General features: G+C 34.7%; 1 protein-coding gene across 2 annotated transcripts; it reads right to left on the bottom strand.

Annotated features, from left to right (window-relative positions):
* Positions 1 to 302: 302 nt before the first annotated feature.
* Positions 303 to 4225, bottom strand: LOC132311775 (glutamate receptor 2.7-like). 2 transcript variants are annotated; one of them, XM_059809867.1, is made up of 4 exons: positions 3917 to 4225; positions 2343 to 3601; positions 1722 to 2028; positions 303 to 1278 (listed from the first exon to the last, which is right to left on the bottom strand). In XM_059809867.1, the coding sequence occupies exons 1-4, from the start codon at positions 4212 to 4214 to the stop codon at positions 770 to 772; spliced, it is 2373 nt and encodes a 790-aa protein (XP_059665850.1). In that variant the 5' UTR covers positions 4215 to 4225; the 3' UTR covers positions 303 to 769. The 2 variants fall into 2 exon arrangements, with proteins under 2 accessions (XP_059665850.1, XP_059665851.1); XM_059809868.1 differs by having other exon boundaries at positions 303 to 1206.
* Between the last annotated feature and the right edge of the window lie 20632 nt (positions 4226 to 24857).

Below are 24857 nucleotides of genomic sequence, written 5' to 3'. Positions count from 1 at the left end.
TTTTCTTGTGAGTTTAAGATCATTGTAAAGTAAAATTTTAAAATTTTAATTGGTCATCAAAATCTACTTTTCCTTAAAAGAAGTATTAAAAAAGAAACTTGTTGGACCAAGTCTCCAGGAATGCAGATTGAAACACATTAATTAAATAAGTCGGCAAGATTATTTAAATGGAAATAACATAAGACCAATAGTTCGTTCCATGGGTTAATAAATTTCAGCAATTAATTATAGAAAGTGATCATTTATAAATGAAATAAGAACCATTTATACAATTATACAAAAGAAATCGCTATACTAGTGTTTTTTTTTCCTTTCTATTTTCTACTTGACCAATATGAATTAGGTGTTTGAATCATTTAAATCTGATTAGCAGAAGTTGGAGCACTATCTAGAATTATCGTTCGCCCAAATTTCCTTTTCAATAAATATAGTAGAAAGCAAATGGTGGAAGTGGCTGCGTAGATTACATAGAGGCCCAAGAAGTCCTCAATGGTCATGCTATCATTTTCTTCGATAGTTTGGGACCTCAAACACTCCGAGGAGGGACTAAACAACTGTCTCTCTAATTCTTTTATCTTCCCATTTTCTGATAGTTTAAGAATGGCTTTAGAAACATTAGCAGCTAATGTGGAACCTTTTTGAAAGACCTGCACAGAAAGCATGAACAATAATTTAATTACAATCAGTAATCCCAAATGTATTATCGGAATTGTCACTCTCTCTCTCTCTCTCTCTCTCTCTCTCTCTATATATGCATAGCTAAAAAAAATTAAAAAAAATTGTCTGAAGTATTTTTTTTTTTTTTTTGTAGCAAAAAACTTGGAGATATTAGAGAATGAAATGAGTGGAAAGAGTTCCATTCACTACTACTCACGAAGCCTAATCCTCCAAATCTTCTGGTGAATGATCCATCGCCATACGCGTACTGCTTGCAGTGTTTTTTGACAAAAACTTTGGCATGAGGAACTTCAAGAACTGCTGCTTGAATCCTGCCATTCTTGAATGCAGTCTGGAACTCGCTTTCGCTGCCGATGTCGATGATGTTCCCTGGTTCAAAATGCTCAGCCTCCTCCAAGTACTTCCTAACAAATGCAGCACCATCGCACCCCACTGTTGCATTTGTTGTCTTTATCCACTCGATATCTCTCACAGGTGACTGGAGTCTTGAGAAGGTGAGCATTGAAGTGAGGCTGGCAGCGTAGCTTTCTATTAAGATCAACACCACAAAAAGCCACACCACGATCACAGTACGACTATAGTTGCTTTTAATCTTCTCCCCTTCAAAATCAAAAATAAAGGTTTATTCATATATACATAAAAGTAGAAAATTATTGGGATTTCATTTCTTTGCGTATATGCAATTATATTTGTAAGTATTTTACCTCCTAATTGGGCTAATCATGAAGTCTATTTTCTTTGAAATCTCTCCAAATCAGGGCATGCTATTGGATATTTATGTTCTTAGTTATTAAATAATAATAATACTTCTAACCACCTATGTGGCATATTATAGAGTGATCGACATGTGTTCATTTTAATTTAAAATATGTAAAAATATATATATAAAGGAAAGCATTAATTTAGTACAAATAGGTCCTCATAACCTTGCCTCCAAAAAGACTCCTAGTTAGCATTTAAGTGTGTGCGAGAGAATTTACCTAAATTGAAAAAAATTAAAAACTTAGCTTGCCTCCAAATCTAAGCATAAATAAAATACTTACTGTGAGCAAAGAACAGAGTAGAGAAGGTGAACCAAAGTACATTGCCAAGTTGTTCCTTCCATGGGCCGCTAAATTCTGGATTGGAACGTTGCTCCAAGAACCAAACTATGAACATTGTGTAGCAGAAGATTGCCCCCGTCGCCACCCACATTTTCATGGTGAAAGGCTTCAGAAACAACCATGCTTTGGAAGTCCGCTTAACTGGAACCACTATAAGCAAACCTGACTCGATAAAAGGTACTGTAAATTCAACTAGGTCCCAACGCTTAGTTGTTATCGTTATGTCACCAACAGCAGCATCATAAGTCTTCCATCAATTTTTATCGACAAGTAGAAAACCAACATATCAGCAACATATATATATAGTTGGAAGGGCAGGAAAAAATTTTGAATTAAAAAAAAAAAAAAAAAAAAAAAAAAGAGACCATTTCTTTGTTTTATTTTTTTTAATCTTTCATCCAGATACGTTGTAATACATTAATTCAAAATCAAATAACGATTTCTCATCACCCCAACAAAGTCACATTTGGATGGTCAGGTTAGAACAAATAAATGGCTAACTATTTAATTAAATTGACAGATGTTTGAAAATGATCAAGAGATCAGGTGATGTGTGATTACCTTGTTATGAACCGATTCAACCAAATCATTATAGCTTCCATTGAACGGGTGAAATTTAGTAGTAGACGGTAAATCACAAATATGATCGTCCTCCAAAATCCTTTTCACCTCCTCATAAACACTGATACAAAAACCAGTAAATCTCTTCTCATCTTGGCTGAGAAATTCCTTAAAAGGGACTATACCAGGAACTGCAATATTCATTGGTCTTGCATTCCCCCCTTCTCTCAGGATTCGCTTTGGGTCCCCAGGCCTTAACACCTCCGCGAAACCAGCCAAATTTTTCATGGTACTAGGGCTATCTAAGAACCCTAACTCTGATGACCAAAAGCCAAGGTTATTGTTTTCCTGATTGCCAATGTTCACTATACTAAATTTTTGGGAGCTTGAAAGTCTTCCCTCTTGAAATCGCAATTCTCCACTTAAACCTGCGAAGTTGCTTGATAAAATATTTTCCAACATTTTTGAGGAATTCATTTTACCAGCTGATTTCACTATCGCCTGTGTAATAGTCATAATGCTATCATAAGCTCGAAGCGCATGAATTCCAGGCTCAGTGTTATCTTCCTCAGGATAATCTAATTGGAAATTTTGCTGAAACTGCTCATGAAAGTGTTTGAAAGAACTGCTATTTTCAGAATAGTAGGGTTTGATTCCAAGAGTACCTTCCATGGCAGAGACAACAGGACGGCTGACAGAATTCAGAAGGCTTCTGGTGGTGTCTGCAATTATCCACACCGAGTCTTTTCGCATAAAGCTCATCTTCTTCGCTTCACTGAACAAAAGATCTGTCAGCGGTAATGATGAATGTAGAAAAATAAACACCCTAGATCTTGTGGTGTTTTCTAACTTAGACAGCTCCTTATTTATGGACTGCTGAGGATTTGATAGATCAGAAAATGGTGGAAGCACCAGATGATAGTCTATATCCGAGCCAACATTTTTAAGGGCCTTGGATAACAGGGTTAGCTTCCCGGGATCACCACCGTGGATGTCTTCTTCGTAGATGGCTACAACACTTTGCCGATTGAAGGATTGAACAACAGCTGCAACGCAATTCATTTGTTCGGAGCCATCTGTAACCATTTGCACCAAGAAAGGCCATCCAAGCCGCACCAATGCTGGTGTAAATGGAGCGGTTACAAATGAAAGAACCGGGACTTGAGCTTGGGATCCGATGTCTGCCACTAAAGCAGCTTCCTCCCATGTATCCATGCCCATAATCACTTGGACTTGTTTCTCCTTAATCAGCTCTTCAGCTGTAGCAAAAATTCACAAACCCCGTAAACATTAATTTATATAAATACACTCCCTTATTACATTCAATTATATACTAGGAAACTGCTTCTTGAAGCGAAAAAATAAATCTAACTAAGAAATAATATTAATTAGATATATACTTTCATGTGAGTCTACATATTCATGAATTAAGCTACTTACATATATATTATATATACCATTCCAGACACATGTACATAACTACATATATACAAATCTATGCATATGTTCATGTACGATGACTTGATTGGCAGAGAGAATTTCAGAAAAAGCAAAGAAAATAACTAATTACTAACCAGCAAGAGCTGATCGGATGGGGTCGTCACTGCCAGAATTTCTAAAATGAAGAGAGAGCTTGTGAAGTTTGGACTTCTTGTTGAAGTTGTGAAGTGCAATTTTCATGGCCATCTTTTGTTCTTTGCCGAAACGAGAATCAACATCAATGATGGCACCGATTTGTATGATTACTTTGTCAGCTTCAGCAGTGAATCCATGAGAAAGAAAAAGAAGGATGGAGATGAATACATGAAAAAACAAACAGGTGGGTCTAAAAGTAGCAATATTCAAGTTGGAGATGAGGAGTAGGAAAGTCATTATTGGCTTTAAACTCATAATCTGTACCGGATGGATACCGTTGTTCCTAATATATAATATAATTATATACATGTATAAAAGACTGTTAGAAAGAGATGTGAGGTGAAATATCGGCCTATGGTCCCAGCATAAGACTTATTCCACACGGCTTCAAAAGTCGCTCGACATGTGGAAATTAGCCGAATAAAGATTGGGTCTCGCTTCATTTAATTTGGAAAATTAAAATTACCATTATATGGTATATTCAGAAATGGTTTCAGAATATTTTGAAAAAAACAGGGGTATCCCACGAGTATATTCCCTGTCTAACCAATCAAAACAATCATTTCGTATTTTTATTAGAGAATTTTCTTTTCCTCTAAATATTAGAGAAATTAATGCTCATCATTTAATTGTGATCGTCATAAACCCGTTACCAACTCTATCTTTTTTTTTTATTATTATTATTATTATTTTGAACTAATTTTAGTAATATATTTTTGGTAAAATACCACACTCAAATATTTTTTAAAAATAACTATAACTTATGTTTATTTTTACTTTTCTGTCACGATCTCATAAAAAGCGGGACAAATATAACTTTACTCTTAATTTTTTAATTTCATTTATTCTAAAATATCAGATTACTTAAAGTACCATTATACCCCTAATTAATACTCCCATTCATGTCTTTTTCACTCTTACCAACTTTGCTGGAGAATACGGGTGATGGTGGTTTTGAGGAGTTGTGCCGGAGAGTATGGAGCAGGTGAGGAAGAGGAGGAGGGACTTGCTAGAGGACTGGAAGGAAGAAAGAGAAAGGTCACTGACCTTGCGAAAGATGTAGGATAGAAAGACTGTGTTAGAGTGTTTCTCAAGTTCATTATAGTGCTTTTGTTCGAGGTGGAAAAATCTTTAATTGAGGTGGAGTTATGAAGAGATCTTTGTTCGAGGTGGAGCTATGGAGAAGCACGTGAAGATTGAATTTGGAGCCAAGGTGGAGACTGTTGGGTTTGTGGCTCAAAATTCGTGTGCAGAAAATAAGTTTCATTTTTCGTTTTGGAAAGCTAAAATTTGTGTAGGAAATTGTATCCAATTATGTTTTTATTTTAGAGTTTTGATCATTATGGTAATTTCTTGTAGGAAAATTGAGGAATATTTGTCTAACAAGGAATTGATTTTAAAGACTCTATAAATAGAATTGGATATGAGAAGTTTAGAGAGAGAGAGAGAGAAGAGAGAAAAGATGTAAGGAGTTTAAGGGTGAGTGTTGTGAGGAGAATAGAGAGTATATGTAATTCCTGAGTGTATACATGTAACATCAAAAGAGATAATGAGAGGGTGAGTGAGGTTTTGACATGTGGTTATATATTTTCTTCCTTGATTCCTAGAGTTGGATGAACCATGTAAAATATTGTGTTGTGCGTGGATATGTATGATTGTTATCTCCATATATGCTTGTGTTGATGTGATGTGATGTGATGATGCTTCCGCTGTGTGTGATTAATGGGAAATTTAACTTTCAACAAAAACCGACCATTGAGTGGGTTGGAAGGAATTAATTATCCCCAACAAATTGTTGCTGATGGCAACCTGCAGAAGGCGGCGAGCAAGTTGCCGCCATTCTCACGCTGACCCAAAAGCAGCAACCAAACTTGGTTGCTTTTCTGAAACAGGAGCATAGGTCGTTGTTCATCAACCTTCAACAACAGGCAATGCTATCTATAGCGCGACCCTTGGTTGCTTTTACCCCCACTTTTCGCCACCGAGGAATGGATTGTTGTAGAGATTGATATTAGGTGTTGGTCACGATTGCAACCCAGTAGCTGTTATGATCGCTGGACCAATGGTTGAGCAACCGTCGACTAATTCCATCTACTATTGGTTGACAATTTGGTAGAGAGAGGGAGAAAGCTCCAACATGGATTCGATGATCTCAATCCTAATTCACTCCTAAAATTAAGGGCAAACCTATAATGTTGAACCATCTTCTCATCGTTTCAAACACAAGAGGTACTACTATTGCTAACACCAATCTCAACTCCAATGTCTCAATGCGTCCCTCACAAATCTCATTTTCACATAGCAATTGCGTTAATTTACTTATTCATTTTTGTAGGGTTTTCTCTCTCTTAGATATACTAATCTTGAATCAATTCAATTGCTATACTTGTAATTTGATGTGCTTTGATCGCATCAATCGGTACTCTACAATCGTCAATTATTCATTTTGGATAATCTTGAATCATTGATTTCAATAAAGATGTTGCAAAGTTTTTTTTTTTTTTTTGATTGATAATCTTGAATCACTAATTTCAATGATGAACGAACAAGTCGATGATGCCTTTGAAAGCCTTTGGGTCGAGTAAGAGCGCCATGATGTCTTCAAAAATAATCCCTGTTATTAGGCAATTAATAAGAAACACTATTAAGTGATTAATTTGAACCGGTTAATAATTAAACACAAACAAATAAGGTTCATTTGTGAGATTAAACGAATATATATATATATATACACATATTTGGCTTGGGAAAGTTAGGAACAACACGGATTTTAGATTTGATGCCATGGACAGGAGCGAATAAAAAGAGAAAATAAGGAAGCTTTATCTTATTCTCTCTCTCTCTATATAGATGAATTAATTTGGGAAAATGCATGAGTATTTTGGTCTTTTAAATAATTTTTTAGGGTTAAAAGGGGATTTTGCAAAATCAAAGGGGGTAACAATGTATTTTTATATGTAAAAAGTGGTATGACATATCTAAAAAATAACTTTTAAGATGTGAATGAAAAACGAACGGACCGATGTGCAATTGAGGGGGCCAATTTTTATTTTTTATTTTTTCAATATATACTCATAAAATATTATTAATGCCCCTTGAAATTATTACAAAATTTTAGTCTTACCCCCTTATCTAAAGTTTTGGGTCTGCCCCTGTTTGTAATGTGAGTTAGTGATATTATTAATTTTCGAAAGATATTTTAATGTAATATTTAATCAAACTTGAAGGAGTGTTAGTGAAATTTTAAAAATTGCATATATATTTTATGAAATTCGTCTCTCATTTCATAGTATATATCTGATTTTTTTTTTCTTAATTTCTTTTCAATATATATGTATCATTTATCATTGATTTAAAAAAAAAAAAATCTTGCATTATAGAAATATGACTTCTATTCAGGAAAAAAAAAAAAAAAAATATGACTTCTAGAATAGTATGAATAGAATACGTTTCCCATGAATCTCTGGAACTCATATTCTTCTATACCACGCGGGTTTGAACACAAGTCTACGAAGAGAGAGAGAGAGAGAGAGAGAGAGAGAGTGTGTGTGTGTTCATTCAGTGACTGACCTTCACCAATAAATTATAGTAGGATGAAAAATCAACAAAAAGAATCCATAACCTTTAATTAAGTTGAATTAGTGTGTGTACAATTTAGTCTTAAATAATTAATCCAGGAGAACTGGTCAATTGGCGCAAGTACCATCCATGTAATGTGATAGAGAATATAAAATTAATTCCGGGGGCTTTGTGATTTGAACTTTTCATCCAGACGACTTTGTGAATTTCAAGTTTTCTTAACAAGTACTCCACGACTCCCAGTGACAATAGTTTAGAAAATTGTTTCCGCGGGACTATGAACAATAGTGAGATAAAAAAGAAAAAATTAACTAAAAATAATATTTAACTTAATTATAGATTAATAATATTGTTGTTCAATAAATATATAATTGTTTTAAACTAGTTTATATGTCTTCTATCTTTCAAATTTAGAATTGGTAATTTTTATTTATTTATTTATTTTTTTTGAGTGAGGAACGAGATTGGTAAGGTGTTATCAATTATGTAGCATGTACATGGAATACAATACAAAATGACATGTCAAGATGGCAAATTTTAAAAAAATAGAATACGAATACGACTTGAACACCGTTATATATAAATATGAATTCTTACTTATAAATTATATACATATATTGAATAATATTATTATAAAACTGTAATTCATTTAGTATTTTTATACTAAGAGTTTGTATATTAAATAATCAGATATTATTTAATGCTTTGTTTCTGATGACATGTATATAATGTTAGTTTTTCTTATAAAAAAATTGAAGTTATTTGCATGTTAAAAAAAAGAAGAATTTTAAAAGTAGAAGTAGAAAAAGAAAAATGAGAGAACTTTAAAAAGAAAAAGTTAAAAAGTTTCAATTGAGGAAGAAAAAATAAAGAGATAATTTTAGTAACCACAAAATTTAGGGGAACATTGTATAATTTTTTTTTTATATATATGAAAAAAATTTAAAAAATTACCACATATATTATAGAGTGCAGGCTAACTCAAGCCACGTGTCACGCTACGGAAACAATTTCAGTCTGGTGGTCTTGGAAGGGGACGGAAGTACGAAGGCTAGAGATTTCACTCACTTAGAATCTTTCTTGATGATGAACAATCATGGAGGATACCCAATTTCAATAAGGAAGTAATGATGAGATTCGGTCAAGAACAATTCTTTATAATAATTTCTTCCCACTAAAAATTCTTATATTATGCTCCTTCATGTGTTTAGAATGTGTTCATAGCATGTTTAGGATTATCGGGTAAAGTAGTGTTAGAAATATGTGAAAGTATCGTTTTAAGTTTACAAGAAAAAGAAGTGTCTGAAAATATCGAAAAAGTATTCAAAATAATAAAAATTTATTTTTATTTTTGTATACGTATATAAAGTATCATCAAAGATGTGTTTGACAATTATCCGACTAATGTCTGTATCCGCTCATTCGTAAAAGTATCCTTCATAGCTTTCAAGAAAACAAGATAGCACTTTAAACAGCATTAAAACAGAATGAATCAGCCGCATGTCACACACACAACTCCACAAACGCGAACATTAACTCATATTTGTCTTTAGGAGTGTTCTTACTCTTTACTAACTGCTGTGTGGGTCCACAAAATATTTACCATTCGTCCATTCATGTATTGGAATAGTAGTTTTGGGATTGAGATTTATCTAGGTCTTATAAAACTTAACTCATCTACTGAAAAATATTCAGAAAAACAAAGTTGCTGGCATTTACTAAAAGTGCAAGAGAACCATAAATTACACCATTTTCATTCCTGTCCTTTTAAGAATCAATTTAAGCTTCAATTATTATATGGGCTTAAAGGGCTCCAATTCTCAGAAGTCGTCCATGTGTGTTTTTTTTTTTTAAAAAAAAAAAAAAAAATGTGTAAATCAATTTATTAGAAATAAGCTTTCAGACAATGAGTGATTGTAAACAAAATTTGATTCCGATTTCTAGTACTGAATATTGAATAATTGTGTCTTTAACTAATAGCTAATCTCGATTACAACGTTAAGCAGTTGCGTGTATATCACTGAAAAGATGGAACCACAAATTGAAACTCATTTTTTGACACTAGCATTAAATAAATTGGCCAGATTATTTAAATGGAAATTAATAACATTAAGTCCTTCATTTCATCGGTTAAATTTCAGGGTACATATAGAGAGTGATTTATACGAGTAAATGAAATAAGCACTGTTTATATATCGGCACTACAGAGTTATGGAAGATTGGAGAAAGGTAGAGAGAAATGTATAATGAGATCTAGGCAAAAACTAAAAAATAAAATAAAAATTAAAGAACGATAGCAATTGATGGTAAAGAAAATCGTACCCTAATATAATGAAAAATTATAAATTCTCTCTTGTGCGTTGTTTCATTTACAACATGATAATATATTAAAGTATATGTACAAATCATATAGCTAAATTAAGGGATTCATATCCAAAAATTCAAGGAATTCAAAGACCAATTGGCATACATACAGAACAAAAATTCACCTAAAAGTAGAAATAGAAGGGTCAACACTAATAATATTGAGCGGAACAACATAACTACGTCCCTGACATTGAATTGCGTGAGTAGAAGTTCTTTAAATTCAGAGAAAGAATATGAGAATTAAAAATTATATTCGATCATTCATTGATGAGTATTACATCCAATTTATAGAATATAATTAGCTAAAATAGGTAACTAATTACATACCAATTAGTCCTAAATCAAGGAGTAAATAATTCAATCCTATACTTGTACTATAAGAGATAAAATCTCAACACTCCCCCTTAAATTGGTGCATAGATGTCACACATGCCCAACTCGTCTAAAATTTTTGAAAATACTTGATTTAAGACTGCTTTGATGAGAATGTCGGCTAGTTGATTTTCAGATCGAATCTTAAACAACTCTATAATTTTCCCATCCAACTTCTCCTTAATGAAGAATCTATCTATTTCAACATGCTTCGTACGATCATATTGAACTAGATTATGGGTAATATCACATGCTGCTTTATTGTCATAATATATTCGAATAGGTTGCCCAGGTAGATAACCCAAATCCCGCAATAGAAATCTTAACCACAATGTTTCACAAAATGCAAGCACCATACCTTAAAATTCAACTTCTGCACTCGAGCGAGCAACAACATTTTGTTTCTTGCTTCTCCATGTAACAAGATTACCTCATACAAAAGTAAAGTAACCAAAAGTAGATCACCCATCATCTATAGCTCCAGCCCAGTCAGCATCAGTATATGCAGTTATGTTTTGATAATCAGCATTTTTAGTGAACAAAATTCCTTTTCCAGGAGTAGATTTCAATTATCTTAAAATGCGCATAACTGTATCCATATGTTGCTCTCCAGGATCATGCATAAACTGGCTAACAATGCTCAATGCATAAGCCAAATCCAGTCTCGTGTGTGCTAAGTACATCAATCTCCCTACAAGTCTTTGGTATCTTTCTTTATTAGCAGGTACTTGTTGCACTCAATACATAACTTCAGTCTTTCTTCTACTGGTGTCTCAGCTGGTTGACATGCTGTCATATCAGTCTCTTATAATAGATCTAAGACATATTTCTTTGAGATAGAAAGATTCCTTTATTAGATCGAGATACTTTGATTCCAAGAAAATATCTCAAAAGACCTAGATCTTTCATGTAATGACCTAGTCATTTACCTTCCTTTCCTTTTTCCGAAATTTTACAGATAAATTTTTTTCTCGTTTAATTTTCTTTTTAAGTTCAGTTTCTTATCTTATAGTGTCGCCTCGAGTGCTCGGAAATGGTTTCTAAGACTCATTTGTTCGGATTAACAACTTCCTTTGAGGACCGAGTCATTTTCACATTTTTCGTTTTTCGACATTATTCACTTTTCATTCTTTTCCCTATTTCGTCCCTGTCCCTATTTCGTCTTTTCTCCGTTTGTCACTTTTTAGCACAACCTCACTTCTCATGCTCGAAGTTAGTTTTTCACTTCACGTATCTTCATTCGAAGTGATTTCCATGAAATACATATCTTTACTTTTGTAGAAAAGTACTCTGATTGCTCCCGGCGTCCATAGGGGCATGAATGCATAGTTCTTCAGAATCTTTTTCTTTTCTTGGGATGTTTTTCATAAATATCTTTTGAAGATATTTTATTTCAGGGGTATCTAAGAAAATAAAAGATATTTTCATTCTGGGGCAGTTTTGCAGTTAACCCTTTTTGTAGAGGCCATTGTGCAATTAACGAAAGTTATTGCAAAATACTTGTTTTAAGCCTAGATCCTCGTACGGGATTCATTTCCACTTTTCGTCGAATCATGGACTCTTAGAATTTCTTTCTGGTCATTTTTCTCCAATTTCAGGGTTTTTGGACCCAGTTGCCGTCAAACTTGTTTGGGGTATATCTCTCTGCTTGGGACTCAGTTTTCAACGCAGTTTCTTCCGTTGTTCATGTTTTCTTATTTTGAATCTTTTTTATTCACGGAGTTTCACCGTTTGAGCGCGTTTGCTCAAATTTCACTTTTTCAGACCCGGCGGAGCCCTTTTGGGCCACTTTTAGGGTTTTTCTATAAATAGGGGACTTAAGAACAAAAAATTAGATTTCACTCTCTCTCTCCCCTCTCTTGGCCAGCCCTCCATGGCAGCCATGGCTGCCACCCTTCTTTCTTCTTTTTCGGCCACTTCCCTCGAGTGAAATACCATAGTACCTTAGTGTTTAATGCTCGCCTTGGCGACGCGCGTCTTTCCCCCTTATTAGAATCCATTTCTGACCATTTTTCAGTTCGGGTTTCAAGTTCAAGTTTGGATTTTCATGGTACCTCCTTGGTGTTTAATGTTCCTCTCGTTGTCCTCGACATAAGCTAGGAGTATCGTCTGATTCGGAGCATTTTTCTTTCAGTGGGGATTTGAGATTTCATCTCAAATGGAGGTAGGGGGTGTTATAGTTTATTATTCTTGATGTATCGCATGCTTTTGATGCTTATATAACTTGTTTACATGTCTTTGTATCAAATCTAGAAACTTTAATTAATTATTTCTTTGTGTAAGATTTAATTTTCCCAGTTACTCATAACTTGGTTTAAACATGTGACATGATATTAAATTACCCCTTGACATGATCATTGACATATATTAAATTTAGAGCATTTGGACAAGTAACGAAGATTTTATTTAATATTTATCTTGAATAAATATTTAATTCATGTGGCCTTATCTAGCTTGAAATTGACATGTGTTGTCATATTATATTAGGCCCTAGCATGCTCTTCAACATAGGTGAATTTGAGAGTAATCGGAGATGTTTTAAAGTCTAGAGAATATTTAATTAATTGATTAAGTAATTTATTCCAAGTGTACTATTCATTTCATTGGATTTCCGACTTGATATTATTGGTGTGCATGCCATATAGTTTCACATATATTAAATCGAGAATATTTGATTAGGTTTTGAAACCTTTCATTTAATATTTTTCTAGTATTAAAGTTTAATACTCATGGCCGTATCTTGCATGTAATTCACTTGTATCATGTTTTTAAATCAAGTCTTGATATGTTGTATAACATATATTAATTTGAGAACATTTGGATGAGTTTCAAAATCTAGAAATTTTAATTAAAGGAATTAATTAAAATCCATTCAATGATTTTATGCACTTGATTAAGTTTCTAACTTGTATTAATGATTTCCTTGACAAGTTCCTTCACGTGTATCACATTGAGAATAATTGGATAAGCTTTGAGTCTTACATTTAATTATTTTCCTTGTATGGAACTAAATTCACATGGTTGTGTCATGTATGAAATGAACTTGTCCTCCACATGATCATTGACATATCTTGTTCGTAGAACATTTGGACTTGCCTTGTAACCTTGATAATTTAATCCCTTAGGTAGATTAAATTCCCTTTTATGCCTCCCTCGAGATTGTCATGCCTTGATATCATGTATCTAGACTTCCTGTATCTAGGTTTCATTAATATACTTAATGAACATACACATTTGTCTTGGAATGGTTTAATTACACATGTGTTGTTTAGTAAGTAATTGAAGTATGTATCTTATACTCGTGGTATATTTACTTCAATAGATTTCTTGTGCTATATATCTTGGTTCTAGTCTATATACATGCACACTCTGAATTCTTAACATTTCACATGCCATCCTAATTAAGAATTTAGGGAATGACTTGTGTGTTCCAAAATCTTGGTTGTGCATTAAACATGGTTAATGTATTTCTTGTATTTTGATACAATCTTGACTTGCACAACTTACTGATTTTAGGACTTGGGATATCAATTAAGAATTGACAAGGCTAGGACTTGGTTCTAGTACAGGGGATTGTCCCTCTATAACTATAGTATGCACTAAGGGAAGGTACCCATGGGTTAGTAGCCCTAAAGTGATCCCAAGAGTACGATTTTAATCCGGGCGATATCCGAGTTTCAACATTGGTTGATTTCACTCTTTAAATTTCAAGTTGCTATTCCTTGAAGATTTAAAAGTTATCGTGTTATGTGAAATACACCAATCTTGTTTATTGCATAGATATTATGTCTTGTTCTTGATTACATGTATTACTCCTATCGTGTTAGTTAGAATGCTCCAATCATGTTAATTGCATTGATAATGTAATTCTTGTTAATTCATATTTAAGTATCTTTCTTGTCGTGTTAATTGGATTATTCCAATCTTGTTCGATTACATTGATAATATGATTCATGTTAAATTGTAAACTTGTGTTATTTGTATTATCCTAACTTTGTTCCATTTCATAGATATCGTTACTCATGTTGCTTCATGTTGATATGACTTAAGAATGATCCTATATAAGCATCTTGACTTAGATTCTAAGTGGCATGAACCGTTTCAGCACTTATTGCATTCTAGGTTAAAAGTTGATAACTTTGGATACCTATATCTTGTTGCATTACACTATGTGCTTCTATATTGTTTAAATTGCAAGAATGATGTGATTTATACTAGAAATGCTCTAAGGTAACTTAGGATGCTCCCTGAGTCTCATCTTGACATAGACGTTAGGTGGCATGACCCTTTTGAATTGTATCATGTTAATCTAAAAATCTGAAAGAAATCGAGTCGATACATGCTCATTCTCTACGAGTAAACTTGTTTACTCACCCCGAAGCTACTGGGGGTTTTGTTACAGGTGCGAAGGCTTGGTTCGTGGTGTTTATCATTCCACTACAAGAAATATGGGTTTTAGTAACAATCTGTAATGACCCGGTCATTTTCTTTCCTTTCCTTTTCTCAGATTTTCACGGATATTTTTTTTCCGTTGATATTTTCCATTCTGAGTTCGGTTTCTCGCCACTTAATGTCATCTTGAGTGCTCGGGGATGGTTTCCGAGACTCTTTTCCTTAGATTGACGACTTTCTTTGAGAACCGAGTCATTTTCACTTTTCGTCTTTTTCTCGGTTGTCACTTTGTTAGCATAACCTCACTTTTCGAGTTCAGATTTGATTCCGATTCTGCATGTATCCACGATATTTAAATTCCATGCTATGTATATTTTCACTTTTGTAGAAAAGCATGTTAAGTGTTTACTTTTCTTGTAAAGGGTATAGACGCATAACCCTTTTTGTAATTTTCCTAACTTTTGGGGTTTTTGTGTAATTATTGTAAAGTAATTATTTTTCGTCTTAGGAACCATTTTGCAATTTAATTTAGAAGATATTTTAGAAAATGACCTTTTTGCAATTTCCGGAAAGTGTGACAAGTGTCACACTCTCATTAGTCCACTTGTTGGCATTTGTGTGGAAACACTTTGATGCCTTGGATGGTGACATGTGGAGGGTGGAGATTCACCCACTTGTTGGCCTAGGATTGGTGCACTTGCTGGCTTGGATGGTTGACTGTAGGCTTGAAATTTAGCCTAGGATGGAGCGTTGGATTTATGACAAGTGTAGGCACCAAATTAAGTCTTGTAATTATTTTTGGACCACTTTGGGATTATGGTTATAAAGAAGAGTTTTTGTGTAATTGACCATAGATGTGTGTGTTGACATGGTGTAAGAGCACATAGTGAGTGGAGGATTTCTATTTCCTCCACTCACACATTTTCACATTATTTCATTCCTTCCTCACCAAAAACCCTAGCCTTCATGGATGGAGCTTGAAGCCTTAGATCTTGACCTTAATTTTTGAGAGCCTTCCATTGATTTTCAAGCTTGAACTTGGGAATACTTTTTGTTCCCCTCATCTTCCTCTTCATAACCCTTGAAGGGTTTACCATTTTGTGTTGATTTGCCTTGGATTCTAGAGAGACACTTCTCTAGTGAGGCAGGGGATGTTATAGGGTTATATTTTTGTTTCTTGCATACTATTGATGCTTATATAAGTTGTATGCATGTCTTTTATTAATTTGAGAAATTAGTGATTTATTATATCTTGCATATAACTCATTTTAGACTTGGTAAATGGCATGGCCATGAGTTAATCTTTGATATATATTAATTTGGGATGATTTAGATGAGTTTTCAAATCTAGAGATTAAATGGAATTAATTTAATTTAAATTCTAGTAAATTGTATTTTACTTGTGTTTCATTTTAGACTTGAGATATGGTATGACCATGATTTGGTGCTTGATATATATTAATTTGGGATCATTTGAATAACTTTTGAAATTTAGAGATTTAATTAATTTAAATTAATTAAATTCTATATGATGCTATCTTGCTCATTTGACACTTTTGATTTGATCTATGAAATGAGCATGCTATATTGTTTAACATATATTAATTTGAGATTATTCGAATTTGATTTGAAATCTAGAGAATTTGATTATCTTGTTTAATTAAATTCTATCTAATGGCTCCATGGATCTATTGGTATTTTAGAAGTTGTTTCTATATTCAAATCATGGACTTGAACTTGTTATGTATTCACTTTGTTGTGTTTTGAGCATTGGACAACTTTGTCGTTATATTTATATTCATGAGAACATGTTTTCTTTATGAAATATATTGATGCCATGTGTAATGAATTGCACACTTTGTAATTGACATTATATATACCATTTTAGAATTGAAACTCTTAGGCATGGATTGTGTGGTTTCAACCTACTTGTGCATGGAAGGTGGTTTTCGTGCATTATATAAATTACGTATAAGTTGTGAACTTATTTGATTATTTTGGAGTTTTGGGACATTGTTACAAGTGACATGGCTAGAGTTTAACTCTAGTGCGGGAGGTATGAGTTCTCCCCAATTGAGATAGTGTGCACTAGGGTGGTCTTCCCAGCGGGTTAATGCCCGGAATAACCATTTAGTTCTCGGCGGAAATCCGAGACGTGATGTCCAAGTCTTCCACTATTTGATTTCGCATTCAATTCCAAGTTGACAATCATGCTTAATTGTGACTTGTGGTTTTGGCTATTGGCGATTGATGTTGTTAAGTACATCCATACTAAATTGTTATATTTAGTTGTTTTCACATTTTTAGATTTCAAGTTGATAGCTAAGAGAATCTATGTCTTGATGTGTGGTATTAGAAATTCTAATTATACTAAATTGTTATATTTAGTAGTTATTACATTTTAGTTTGAAGATGGTAACCTTGAGAATCTATATCTTGATACTTGTGTAGTATGCCTCTATGTTGGTTAATTGCGTAGATATTGTGATTTGTGTCTTGTTGTTTAAATGTGACTTTGGAATGATCCTATATATTCATTTGGAAGATTGCCTTTAGGTGGCATGATCCACTATAGTTGTTTTAGCATTTTAGATTTCAATTTAGTGACCTTGAGAATATACATCTTGTTGCTTTGTATAGCATGCTCCCATGTTACTTGAATTGCACGAATGATATGATTTGTGTTAGAAATAATCTTAGGTAGCTTAGGATGCTCCCTAGGTCACACTTTGACATAGACGTTAGGTGGCATGAGCCCCTTTAACATGTTTCACCTTAAGGTGATAAAATTGTAAAAAGTTAGGTCGATGCATGCTCATCTCCTTCGAGTAGTTTTATGTTACTCACCCACGTTGTGGGGACATTTTTCAGGTACTTGAATTAAAGTTGAGACTCTCATTATGCTTGGATGGTTTGTGGACTTGGAGGTTTCCATCTATGTGAAGGTTGGCTTGGAATGCCATTTGTAACCTTATTTGTCAAATGTGTATATTTAATTCTAAACTTGTAGTGTGTGCCTAAGCACACTTTTTGATTCTCATTTTATGTATATGACATGAGGCCAAGGGCCAAACTTCTTTTGAAATCACATATATGTCATGGATGTTAAATTTTCCCTTTAATGAGAATATATGAAAATTTTACATTTTAGTATATTATTTTGTATCGGAGTGTGCATTGTGTATAAGATTCATTCATTAGTATTCATTAATCATGTATGAAGTGTGGCCAAGGGCCAAACGGTAATTTCTAATCATTTGTTAATTTTGGATTTCAAAATTTTCATTTCAAGTTCATTTTTGACTTTTTGGCCGTTTGGGGGTCGGATTTTGCATCGGCGGTATTTTTAAGCCATGGATTATTATAACGCATCCTAATAGGTAAGTTACGTCTGTGTACATGGTCATTTCCGGGAAAAACTCCTTCCTTGATGAAATGAGCCTCCTATGGGCTCATTTTGCATTTTCTTTTGCAAAATTAGTGCATAAAGGCATTTTGGAATTTTCGCATGAAAAATGAAATTTTCTTTTGGCATGGTTGGCTAGAAAACATGATTTTGAGGGGGGTTTCTTCTTTGTGTTTTTTTCAAAAAGGCCCAGAAAGTCCTCAAAATTGCATTTCAAGTTAGCATTTCAGGTGTAGCCTACAGCAACACGAGCGCTCCAAGGGGCGTACGAGCACTCCAATTTCAGACAGAACTCTCGGGGCTAATTACGAGCGCTCCAAGCCCTTGGACGAGCGCTTATGGTACTGTTCATGTGTGTGTGTGTTTGTGTCTTGGTTCAACACTGTACCTCTGACTTCAAATTATCATATCTTCTTCGTTTTAACTCTGAATTGGTCCGTTCTTGAGTCTAAATTGATCGTGTCAAAATAAGCTTTCCAATGGTACCAATTAGAACTTCAGATTCTCCTTGTAACTCTAGATAATCAAGTTTTAGTAAGGTAGTGTCTGTTTTTGGTTCGAACCGGGATAGGGTTTCCCTTCCTTCGACTTCAGACTTAATATCTTTGTTGTTCGGACTCCGAATCATGCGATTCTTGAGTCTATTCTAGTTAATTTTTTGTTTTCTTTCCAATGGTATGCATGGTGGCACCCATTTTAGTGTGAAATGACCATTTTGCCCTTGGTTCATTTCTTTTCGGGTTTGGCATTCTTGTTTCATTGTTTGGCTCATTTGAGTTCCATAGCTTCATATGGAGTCATTTTGGTGCCTTAGGGATGACGTACATCTCTACAGGTCACCTTTCTTCTTTTGCTTCCGCATTTTGGATCCGTTTCGAGTCACACATGACACACTGGGTTGAAAAATTCAGGGTCGTTACAGGTGGTATCAGAGTTCCTAGGTTTGAATACCTTGGATGACGGGTTTTGGGTGCATATCATGCTTATGTTGCCATGCTCTATGTGCTTATATGCTTCATGATAACATGTTTGTGTGCTTATGTGCTATATGTGGTATGCTAACTATATAGCTTGCTTGGATTCCATTGTAAAGAGCATGACATATGATGTATGTTAGATTAGATTTGTATATGCATAACTGTATTGCATATTCTGTATAACACGGGATTGGTCATTAAGGCACGAGTTGAGGTTGATGGTGATTGAAGTCACAGTCTCGTGGTAATATAGGTTGTTGTCGACCTGGCATTGGCTTTAAGGTAGGTGGTGAGACACCTTTTGTTTAGGCTCTCATGAGGTGAGTCATTTAGCGTTGCCATAGTGTTGGATTTGTTGGTTTTGGGCCATGATGAGGTTATGGACCTCTTAGGACCCTTGGTTGTTCGGGATAATTCCTCTGGGATTACAATTTTTATGGGCGGGTACATTTGTGGGTGGGTGCATGGCACTGTCATGCTACCGTACTGGCTAGCTACAAACGCAGTTCGGATGGAATCAGTGTCGATTTTGTTTCAATAAGCGTAGTCCTTTTGGTTGGCGATGGTGTGAGTTTTGTTTTGAGCGTTTGGTGTTGAGACGGTGATTGATGATCATTTTGAGGACGATTTTGGAGATTGATTCGGTTGTCTGATTGTATGGCTAAAGTAGCCATTTTGTTTGAGTTCTCTTTATGTGATGATGCTCTTGGGATCGAGTCGATTGATCGATGTTTTGGGTTGGTGAGAGCATTGCATTGTTAGTGTCATTTATAGTGTCACATCTAGATTCGGAGTTGGATTGTTAGAGTCTTACCATTGTGGTAAGGGCTCACGTTTGTTTTGGGACAGGTTATTGTCGCATTGGTTTTTGGAGTCAGTTTATGGATAGGACTGGTCTTTCCTTTTATCTAAACACTCTAGGACACGATGTTGATAGGGTTCATTGTTGCTTTATTTTGTTTTCTGTAGTTTCATTTACTACGATGTTAGTAGTATGATTTATGATGTTATGATGCATAAGTAGGTGGAAGTGTATCCACATTTGTTTCCTTGTTGTGTGGCATTAGCATAACTTCTTTATATGCTTTGAGATGCCATGTTGTTACTGTGCCTTAATGATATGATATTGTACTTACGTGGAGACGTGCTGCATGTATCCTTGATTTTTATCTATGTGAGTAGATTTATTTATTTGGTAGTTGCATTCCTTGTCATATGCATGACTTCCATATTCGGTTCTCCCTTTTGTTCCTTTTTCATGTTTTTTGTATTGACATTTGTGGGAGAATAGGGTTTCTTCTCTTTCTTGGTTCAAGTAAGGGACTTCACAAGGAGTGAGTCTCTTCTCTTCGTTGCCTTGTGCACGGTTTTGGGTTTGGTTGGTCCGTGAGGATCACCATTGTTGTCTTGAGTCTTTAGTGAGGATTTAGTTGATTTTGATCGACTTATTTTCATATAAGGGGTGAAGTCTTTGACCTTGTTGTCTTTCGTTTCAGAGACTCAGTCATGGTGTTGTCCTTCTTAGGACTGGTGGTTCCCTTTCCTTCGTGTCTTCCCTTAGGGAGTTTTGTTGTGGTTGTTGACGTAGTTGTGGTACTCAAAGTGAGTGGATTGGTGCGAGATCATTTTACGAGGACTTGTGTCCATTTCATTGAGGATTTGTTTGATTCATAAGGTGAGCTCGATGCTCTTTTGAGAATGTCTTTTGGAGATTTGTTTCAGCTTTGGAAACCTAGATGTGGTTGGCTCTTAGGAGGAGTTTTGGAGGATCGCTGTTGGATATGGCTTAGTTGTGGAGTTTTCCCGTTCTAGTTAGGACTAGGCGTGGTTTTGAGGAATCGTAGTTCCAGTAGTTGTTTATGGATCGATGGAAATTGAGGAATTTTGATTTAGCTTGGTAATGCCAAGCACAGTTTTAAGAGATTTGTTTTGTGACCTTAGTTGTCAGTATTTCGATGTGTGTGCCACTTAGTGGACTTGAATTTCGAGGATTAATTATCCATGATAGGGATGTGGATCTGATGTTTGATTACGGTGTGATCTTGTAATTGATTTATTTCAGGGAGATATGAAGGACTTCAATGAAATGTCTTATGTGAGGTTTGTTTTGATTCCTGGTGGTGTTGATTTGTTTGTCAGGCTTTGGATTCTTGGTTGATGTTGTTAATAAGAGTACTTTGAGACATTGGAGATGTTGGTTTTGTTGTATTGAGGATTGAGACCTTAAGCTGGAAGGTACCTATAATATTGTTGTCAATATTTTGAGAATGGCCGGGATGTCGACGTCTTTGGATCATGTCTCAACTCTTGCGGAATGCCCGGTTATCGGATTGCTTTTGGTAATGATGATTTACGATATTGATGTCATTGGTATCGAGAGGTTTCATGGGTAGACCTAGTGGGGGGCAGGTAATGAACTAGTACCTTATACTGTCATCCTACCGTACAAAGTTGTGTGTTGTAGGCGAGTGCTAGTTGTCGTCGATGCTACCTTACTGACGAGTAAGTGTGGGCGGGCACTAGGCACTGTCATTGCTATCACACATTTGAGTATGTCATGGGCGGGTTCTGGTCACTATTCGTATTGCCAAGTTGTCTCTGTTTGGTAGCCGGATTTGATACGTGGTTATTTTGGAGTTCTTTTGGTGGTTGTTTTTGGATCGGCATGATAGTTCGTCAAGAGGGATACTTACGGTTGTGGTCTTCCGTTCCTTTATTTGACATTGGGTTCTGTATGTGAGTTTCAACTTGTGGCGTGGCCGTATGGTCACTTTTCTTTTGAGGGGTTGTCCTATCATGAGCACGTGGGTGCGAATGACGTTGATTTGCACTTTGTCTTTCAGTTCTGGGATTGCTTTTGTAGCATGTTATGTGGGATACTTGGAAATGTACTCCGTAGTTATCCTGGTTCAGCCTTTTGTTTTGTTGGAGCTGGATTTTGGGGACGAAATCCCTTTTTAGGTGGGAAGGTTGTAATGACCCGATCATTTTCTTTCCTTTCATTTTCTCAGATTTTCACGGATATTTTTTTTCCGTTGATCTTTTCCATTCTGAGTTCGGTTTCTCGCCACTTAATGTCATCTTGAGTGCTCGGGGATGGTTTCCGAAACTCTTTTCCTTGGATTGATCACTCTCTTTGAGAACTGAGTCATTTTCACTTTTGTGACACTATTCACTTTTCGTCTTTTTCTCGGTTGTCACTTTGTTAGCATAACCTCACTTTTCGAGTTCGGATTTGATTCCGATTTTGCATGCATCCACGATATTTAAATACCATGCTATGTGTATTTTCACTTTTGTAGAAAAGCATGCTAAGTGTTTACTTTTCTTGTAAAGGGTATAGACGCATAACCCTTTTTGTAATTTTCCTAACTTTTGGAATTTTTGTGTAATTATTGTAAAGTAATTATTTTTCGTCTTAGGGACTATTTTGCAATTTAATTTAGAAGATATTTTGGAAAATGACCTTTTTGCAATTTTCGAAAAGTGTGACAAGTGTCGCACTCTCATTGGTCCACTTGTTGGCATTTATGTGGAAACACTTTGATGCCTTGGATGGTGACATATGGAGGGTGGAGATTCACCCACTTGTTGGCCTAGGATTGGTGAACTTATTAGCTTGGATGGTTGACAGGTGTAGGCTTGAGATTTAGCCTAGGATGGAGCATTGGATTTGTGACAAGTGTATAGACACCAAATTAAGTTTTGTAATTATTTTTGGACCACTTTGGGATTATGGTTTTAAAGAAAGGTTTTTGTGTAATTGACCATAGATGTGTGTGTTGACATGGTATAAGAGCACATAGTGAGTGGAGGATTTCTATTTCCTCCACTCACACATTTTCATATTATTTCATTCCTTCCTCACCAAAAATCCTAGCCTCCATGGATAGAGCTTGAAGCCTTAGGTCTTGACCTTAATTTTTGAGAGCCTTCCATTGATTTCCAAGCTTGAACTTGGGAATACTTTTTGTTCCCTTCATCTTCCTCTTTATAACCCTTGAAGGGTTTACCATTTTGTGTTGATTTGCCTTGGATTCTAGAGAGACATTTCTCTAGTGAGGTAGGGGATGTTATAGGATTATATTTTTATTTCTTGCATGCTATTGATGCTTATATAAGTTGTATGCATGTCGTTTATTAATTTGAGAAATTAGTGATTTATCATATCTTGCATATAACTTATTTTAGACTTGGTAAATGACATGGCCATGAGTTGATCTTTGATATATATTAATTTGGGATGATTTAGATGAGTTTTCAAATTTAGAGATTAAATGGATTTAATTTGATTTAAATTCTAGTAAATTGTATTTTACTTGTATTTCATTTTAGACTTGAGATATGGTATGACCATGATTTGGTGTTTGATATATATTAATTTGGGATCATTTGAATAACTTTTGAAATTTAGAGATTTGATTAATTTAAATTAATTAAATTCTATATGATGCTATCTTGCTCATTTGACACTTTTGATTTGATATATGAAATGAGCATGCTATATTGTTTAATATATATTAATTTGAACTTATTCGAATTTGATTTGAAATCTAGAGAATTTGATTATTTTGTTTAATTAAATTCTATCTAATGGCTCCATGAATCTATTGGTATTTTAGAAGTTGTTTCTATATTCAAATCATGGACTTGAACTTGTTATGTATCCACTTTGTTGTGTTTTGAGCATTGGACAACTTTGTTATTATATTTATATTCATGAGAACATGTTTTCTTTTTGGAATATATTGATGCCATGTGTAATGAATTGTGCACTTTGTAATTGACATTATATATGCCATTTTAGAATTGAAAGTCTAAGGCATGGATTGTGTGGTTTCAACCTACTTGTGCATGGAAAATGATTTTCATGCATTTTATAAATTACGTATAAGTTGTGAACTTATTTGATTATTTTGGAGTCTTGGGACATTGTTATTAGTGACATGGCTAGAGTTTGGCTCTAGTGCGGGAGGTATGAGTTCTCCCCAATTGAGATAGTGTGCATTAGGGTGGTCTTCCCAGCGGGTTAATGCCCGGAATAACCATTTAGTTCTCGGCGAAAATTCGAGACGTGATGTCCAAGTCTTTCACTTTTTGATTTCACATTCAATTCCAAGTTGACAATCATGTTTAATTGTGACTTGTGGTTTTGGCTATTGGCGATTGATGTTGTTAAGTACATCCATAATAAATTGTTATATTTAGTTGTTTTCACATTTTTAGATTTCAAGTTGATAACTTAGAGAATCTATATCTTGATGTATGGTATTAGAAATTCTAATTGTACTAAATTGTTATATTTAGTTGTTATTGCATGTTAGATTTCAAGATGGTAACCTTGAGAATCTATATCTTGATACTTGTGTAGCAAGCTTCTATGTTGGTTAATTGTGTAGATGTTGTGATTTGTGCCTTGTTGTTCAAATGTGACTTTGGAATGATCCTATAGATTCATTTGGAATATAGACTTTAGGTGGCATGATCCACTATAGTTGTTTTAGCATTTTAGATTTCAAGTAAGTGACCTTGAGAATATACATCTTGTTGCTTTGTATAACATGTTCCCATGTTACTTGAATTGCACGAATGATGTGATTTGTGCTAGAAATGATCTTAGGTAGCTTAGGATGCTCCATAGTTCACACTTTGACATAGACGTTAGGTGGCATTAGCCCCTTTAACATGTTTTACCTTAAGGTGATAAAATTGTAAAAAGTTAGGTCGATGCATGCTCATCTCCTACGAGTAGCTTTATGTTACTCACCCACGTTGTGGGGACATTTT

This window comes from Cornus florida, unplaced genomic scaffold, assembly GCF_030987335.1.
Source record: "Cornus florida cultivar Cherokee Brave unplaced genomic scaffold, ASM3098733v1 CherokeeBrave_3.0.0_Hap2_Chr06, whole genome shotgun sequence".
Classification (NCBI taxonomy): Eukaryota; Viridiplantae; Streptophyta; class Magnoliopsida; order Cornales; family Cornaceae; genus Cornus; species Cornus florida.
Note: the sequence above shows the minus strand (reverse complement) of the source record. Positions and strands in the feature narration are given on the sequence as shown.